Raw genomic sequence first — 6328 nt, forward strand, 5'->3', positions numbered from 1 at the left:
TTTGTCAACACTTTTTTTTTTCTGCCTTGTAATTGGTAAGTTTAAAAAAAAAAAAAAAAAAAAAAGCTCTTTTTCATCAGATACAGAAAAGGTTACAGATGAATTTACATTTACAAAAATAATTGGTTTTGCATGTCAATATATCTCTCCTATTTAAAGAAACGTCAGTTCAAAAGGATGGCACGGAGGTGGTGCACTTCCCTTTGAGCTATCTACCCTGAGTTAGGTTCATGGCCCATCTATAAATTATCAGATTCATGCTTCACAAGCAGGGTGTTTTATCACAAAGTGTGATGTCCTTAGAGTGAACGTAAAGCTGGATGTCCCATATGGTGGCATTAGTTTGTGGACCAAGTTCCACGGTGTATTTAGGTGAAGAGGAGGTGAGTTATTTGCGGCACACACAAACAAATTACAAATGTCTACCCTAACCTGTAGGGGACACTGCATCAGTGGCACAGCCGTGATACCAGCTTTAATGTAAACTTGCAGTGACGTGCTGCATACATTTTGATGGATCAAATAAAGCAAAGTTGTGTCTGTAAATCACTAGTTGGGTCACCCAATCAAGATCGGGTTATTTAGACTTTAGGATTCATGTTTTATTTGATCCTACTTCAAATCAACCAACGGTGGTGCATCACTACCTCGGCCGGGAGAGGGGTGGAGCTTGTATTGCACAAGCAGGTTCGGCCAGAAGATGACATGAGGTCGCTAAACTCACTGTTATGTCTTGTTTATACTGTACATCAATTTTAATGAGAATTGAAAATTTCATTGTGCCGTTGACCTTCCACGTGTGAAATTAATGCACAACAAATTTCATGGAACTTGAGTCGGTTGCCTGGAAACTTATAACGAACAAACGACCAAACAGACTTGCATATACTGACCGTAATCACTTGTGTTTAAGCCACACTTTCTCCCCAATCTGGTGGACAAGTTAGGTGTATGACAAGGAAAGATCATGAAAGAGCTAAATGCATATATACCACATCCAGGATAAAGACAATAGTAACTGGAAGGGCACTCGGTAGAGCGCATACCTCCGCCACGCAATACCTGATCCACGAGAACATTTTGGGCCCAAAGCATTTTTGAAATATCATGCAAAACAGTATATTGCTTTTTCCCAATCTTTCAATGGTGAAGAATCACTTTGAACTTTAAAATTTTTTGTAGCCGGATCCAGATTTTCACCAATAGCTAATCAGTTCATCCTTGTCACACACCCGTGTCCACCTAATTTCATCCGAATCGGTCCACAACTTTTTGAGACATCCTGCACACAGACAAACAAGAAAAAGACGTCGTGCGGAGCACGATGCTTGAAAAATCTACCCCCCTCTCCAATGGTTGCCATGGATACATCAAATTGTCAATTTCGTCAAGATTAAAACTGACAATCTTAAGCAAAGCTTCAGTCAATTGGATGAAAATTAATTGTTTTTCAGATTGAAATTGATGATTTTAGAAGTTTGGCCTTTTGACGTCAAAAATGGTTGCTTTCCCAATTCAGTAATGCACTGCGCATTATTGCTGTTTAATTTTTAAGTCAATTGGATGAAAATTGACGATTTTTCAGATACAAAGATTTTAGAAGTTTGACCTTGAGTTGACCTTTGACCTCAAATAGTTGGTTTTTCCAATTCAGTGATGCAATATGCAAATCCTTCTCAAATTTCAAGTGAATCAGATATAAAATGATTTTAGAAATATGACCTCAATAGGCTTTTCAGTTGAGACTACCTCGACAACTTTGTAGTTTCATGACTATCAGTTTAGAATTATGACCTGTAGGTGATTGACAAACAAACAAACAAACAGACAGAATAACAAAATCGACTGACCAATATACCATATTTTCCGGTGTATAAACCACATTTTTTTTTTTATCGGCAAAAAAGGTAAAAGTTGTGAGTGTTGGTGAATACACTAGTCTGGAAAAAAAAAAGTCGGTCTTAAAAACGGCCAATGCTGAATTTCAATTATATTCCAAATTAACACTTTTGTATCAGTTTGAACTGCCTGCTAAGCTGAATTCCACCGTTTAAATTTTGAAAATCGGTTCAGGTTAAGAGACCTGGTGTTGGCGTAGTGGTTACGGTAGCGGCTTGGGATCCAAAAGGTCCTGAGTTCAAGCCCCATTGGCCACTTGAATTAATACACACCAGGAGGTTGACTCAGCCTGTCATCCTTCCGAGGTCAGCAAAGTGAGTACCAGTGTATGCCCCGGTTGTCGTAAGAGGTGACCACGGTTGCATCAGGAAGGGCATCCGGCGTAAAACCTTTGCCAAATCATTATGCGGATCATAACGGATGATCCGCTGTGGCGACCCCTAACGGGAGCAGCCGAAAGAAGAAGAAGAAGGTTCAGGTTAAGAGTTTGTGCAGTATTTTATTAACCATGTGTGGAAATTGAATAATTTTTTAAAAATCGGAGGCACCCAGAGTTTAGGTGCGTTTGCGTATATAGAGCCTCACTGTTCTGAAAACGCCATTAAACATAAAAAAAGAAGAAGAAGAAGAAGAAGAAGAACACCTGGTCTCACATCAAAAGAAGAATTACCTGTACTCACGAAGCTCGAGTCTAATAATGGATCACCCACTTTAAATAAGCTTGCCTGGTAAGCTTCCCTCGTATGTCGTGTTCATGAGGATGACACTGACCAAAGACAAGTTTCCAGCCAGCGTCATCGTGCGCAGCAGAAGGAGTGGAAAGACGACAGACTTGTAGGGGTGACTATCTTTTTACATACATCATTTTCTTCATGAACATCCGCTGCAGGCAGAATTAATCCACTAAGTTTGTTCCTTACATGCTGACGCTATGCTAGGAAATGCTGGACAGCGGGGCATTGTTCTAAACAAGGAACAACCAATCGACCCCGAGTACTTTTCTATATGAGGGCAGGAAATGGATTTAAAAGGAAGAAGAAGAAGAAGAATCTCACGAGAGTGAGAAGTCAGGTGGGATGGTGAAGCTTTAAGAAGTACCATTGCTGCGAGGTTCTTTTGGCTTCCTTTGGTTCGCTTCGTTCTTCCTGGTTCTCTTCGTTTTCCCTCCTTTTTATCAGACGTTCCTAACTTGCTTCCCGCGGATTACTCGTGTCGACCAGATGAACTTTCTTATCTCGCAGGCATTTGTATTCGACCCAGGTTTCGAGGAACATGAATTTCATCTCGGTGGAATCACCGCAGACGAACTTTCCTATTTCCCAGACTTGATATTTTCTTCAGTTGCAAATCAACATTTCGTGACACGTTTCCCGCCAATATTTTCGACCTGGATTGCAAGGAACATTAGCCACATGCATCTTGGTTGAACTTCCACCATTACTCTTGTCACGACGTTGGCTGAGCATTTTGTTGACTGGGAGACTGCCGACGCTCATTTGGAGGATGAGAAAGGTCGACCTTCCAATGATCTGCGGCTGGATTGTCAAGGTGTGGAAGGAAATACCGTCGTACTTCATCAAGCGAGCATTTCTGAAATTCTGCATCTCCAACAACATGGACGGCACAGACGACGACAACATTTGGGAGGAGGAGGCTGCAAATGACAGTGACAGCGACGGGGACTTGCTCTACCCTGATTCGGACGAGGATTTACGTGCCGTCTTCGACGAGGAATGCATTGATGAGGATTTCCTTGGGTTTAGCTGAAAAGCTTCATCAAACCCAAACGGCCCTTTTCAGGGCCACAAATCCACAATAAATATGTATGATAATGGTATAAATCCCTTTTCTTCGTTTTTCTCGGAACAAAAAAAAATCCTCTCCATAATATTAAAAAAATTAGAAAGAAAAATAAAAACTTCTTGGTATCCTCTCCTCTCTTCAACTTCTTCCAAATGAGAATAAGATTGTTCGACAAAATGAAGGGGACATGGGAGTGAGCATGTTGATACCTCCGCCACTTTGTTCTGTACAAGGTTAATGTACAAACGTATTTATATCTAGATCAGAAAATAAAATGATCAATATATTCATTTCTTTTGAGGGTGAAAGACGGGTGCGGTTAATACATGGCCGTGGTTTCTACACCGGAAAACACGGTACTTGAAAAATCTTCAGTTTTGCAAGTAACAAACAGACAGACAGGGGTGAAAACATAACCTCCTTCACCTTCGGTTGTGACGGTAAATATCAGGGTACATTTTACAAGAATTGGTATACAATGGCTAAACACATGGTTTATGGGATTTTAACCTGGGTTCCCTACATGACGAACCGAGGGTTCAGATGGGAAAACAGAGTCCAAACCAATGTTGTACCTTTTTGCATTATCCCCCACGTATGTGAGAAACATTCTTCATCATATTGTAATGCAAGTTTGATCAGATTATGGGGGCACAAAAATTTCTCGATCCTAACTTATCCTTTGAAACTCTTCTTATTTCACATGGTATATATGGGATTCGAACCTGGATTCACAGCAAGAGGAGGGATTTGCGAAGCGATTAGCATTTAAATGGTTAACCCAAAAATGAGATACCAGAATGTCATTTATCAATGGAGGGAGTATTCTGTTTCACCTGTCCTTTCTGGCAGGTACCAACGTGACTGTCAATGCTGTGCACCCTGGTGTCGTGAACACTGAATTGGGACGACATCTCCGTCTTCTCCTGCTTCCTGGGATTTTATTTTATCCTTTTCTAAAAACTGCCACTCAAGGAGCTCAGACAAGCATCCACTGTGGCGTGGCGGAGGAGCTAAAAGATGTTTCGGGCATGTATTTCAGGTACCGTCTGGCTTTCGTGCTGCTGGGTGGGGATTTCTTTTTAACAAGGCCTCAACAAGCTGCTTTCACTTGTGAAATTGTGACTTTTGAATCGTCGTCGTACCAAATGAGCTGGATCATACTTCTAAAGAATGAAATTAAGCATACCTGCACATTTTGATATTGTACAGTACGATGGGCTTGGCATTGCCCAAAAGCAAACATATCCTCCCTTATCAATGTCATAACGAAGGACTTTAACTGAGACCTCTTGCAGTCTGGATAAACTGAAGAAAACATTCTGTGCGAGACTACTCGGGTGATTTAGCTTACCTTGTGAAAAATCAATAATGGAGGTGCAGGATTCCAAAATGTAAGAATAGTTTGCACCAGGGTGGAGCTTTATGTTAACTTTTCCATTTGTGTTTGTTCACATTTTCTTTAAAATGTAGATTCCTGGATATTTGGCTGCATGGTCATGTTCTCGTGGTATTTTGACATGTAGGAAAGCTTGTTACTGCTTGTGCGATCATTCCATCTCGAGATAACATCCTGCATTTTGTGCTTCAGCGATTGTGCTCCAACTGCGGTGGGGAACAGTGCCAATGACCAACAAGCCGCTTCTCGCCTCTGGGATATCAGCTGTCACCTGCTAGGTGTTCATTGGGACTAGAGTGAGGCATTGTTTATCAGTTGAGGATTAATTGGTGGTCTTGGGTGGACATGTCTGAAACTTATATATATTTTTATTTTTTTTTCTCTTCTTCCTGATTTGAATTCTCACATTGCATTGTATGCTTTGAAATCATTCTACAATGAATGTCGATCTTGTATTGAAAAAAACCAAAATGTTTTCATTGAAAATTCAGCTCGGGCTTCTGGAAAAGTTTTGAAAAGGCATTGTTATAGAAAGTCGTCTTCCTCCTTGCTGGGTGGGACGTCACATGAGGCTCGTGCTTGGATAGTAACCGATGTGATACAGAGCAGGGGGAGGCAGTAGGGGAGGATACAGTGGGAGCAGGGGGAGGATATGGAAAGGCAAGTGGTTTGGAACACAAGATATGGATAAGAGAAATTACTTTTGAAAAACACGTCTAACAAATTGATCCAACTGCATGTTAATTTTGAGATCCTTATCCTTTGAAAGTTCCAATATCTTTAGAGAATCGTTGGAATTGTTTTAATGGATGGAGTATTGATAACAGATCAAGTGAAACGGTTATAAAAAGTAGCTTTAAAAGTCATTATGTATTGTGAATCCAAAGTGCTTCAAGGAGCCAAGAAACTATATTCATTAAATAAAAAAGCAACAGAAGTCTTAACTGGGAGTATTCCTTTTTTCTTTATTTTATTGAACAGAAGCCTTGATCTGTGGAGGAGCTGAGTGCCAATGACTGACAGCAGCACGGTCACAGACTTCAAGGGGCAATGGAGACAGACATCGAGCTGCTCCATCTTGTCGAGTTATTCTGCAGACAAACACACAGACGTGTTGATCGCAACTCGATCGATTCAAGGAGTAATGCTGATTGCCGGGGACATAACATAATTGGCGACGAGGAAAACCTCATTTTTGATGTGACGGTCTACTGAAATTTGAGTTCT

At 40.8% G+C, this 6328-nt stretch overlaps 1 protein-coding gene across 1 annotated transcript in view; it reads left to right on the plus strand.

The window, feature by feature from the left end:
* The window catches only part of LOC147013993 (retinol dehydrogenase 12-like), a 13777-nt gene extending 7732 nt beyond the window's left edge, over positions 1 to 6045 (plus strand). The window contains exons 6-7 of the mRNA XM_085851511.1: positions 4555 to 4744; positions 5294 to 6045. Of these exons, the coding sequence (XP_085707637.1) occupies positions 4555 to 4744; positions 5294 to 5396 (293 nt within the window). The 3' untranslated portion in view covers positions 5397 to 6045. The remainder of the gene's footprint in view (positions 1 to 4554; positions 4745 to 5293) is intronic.
* Positions 6046 to 6328: the final 283 nt, after the last annotated feature.

This window comes from Eptatretus burgeri, chromosome 13 (genome assembly GCF_056783735.1).
Source record: "Eptatretus burgeri isolate ZD-2024b chromosome 13, Ebu_testis_v1, whole genome shotgun sequence".
NCBI lineage: Eukaryota > Metazoa > Chordata > Myxini > Myxiniformes > Myxinidae > Eptatretus > Eptatretus burgeri.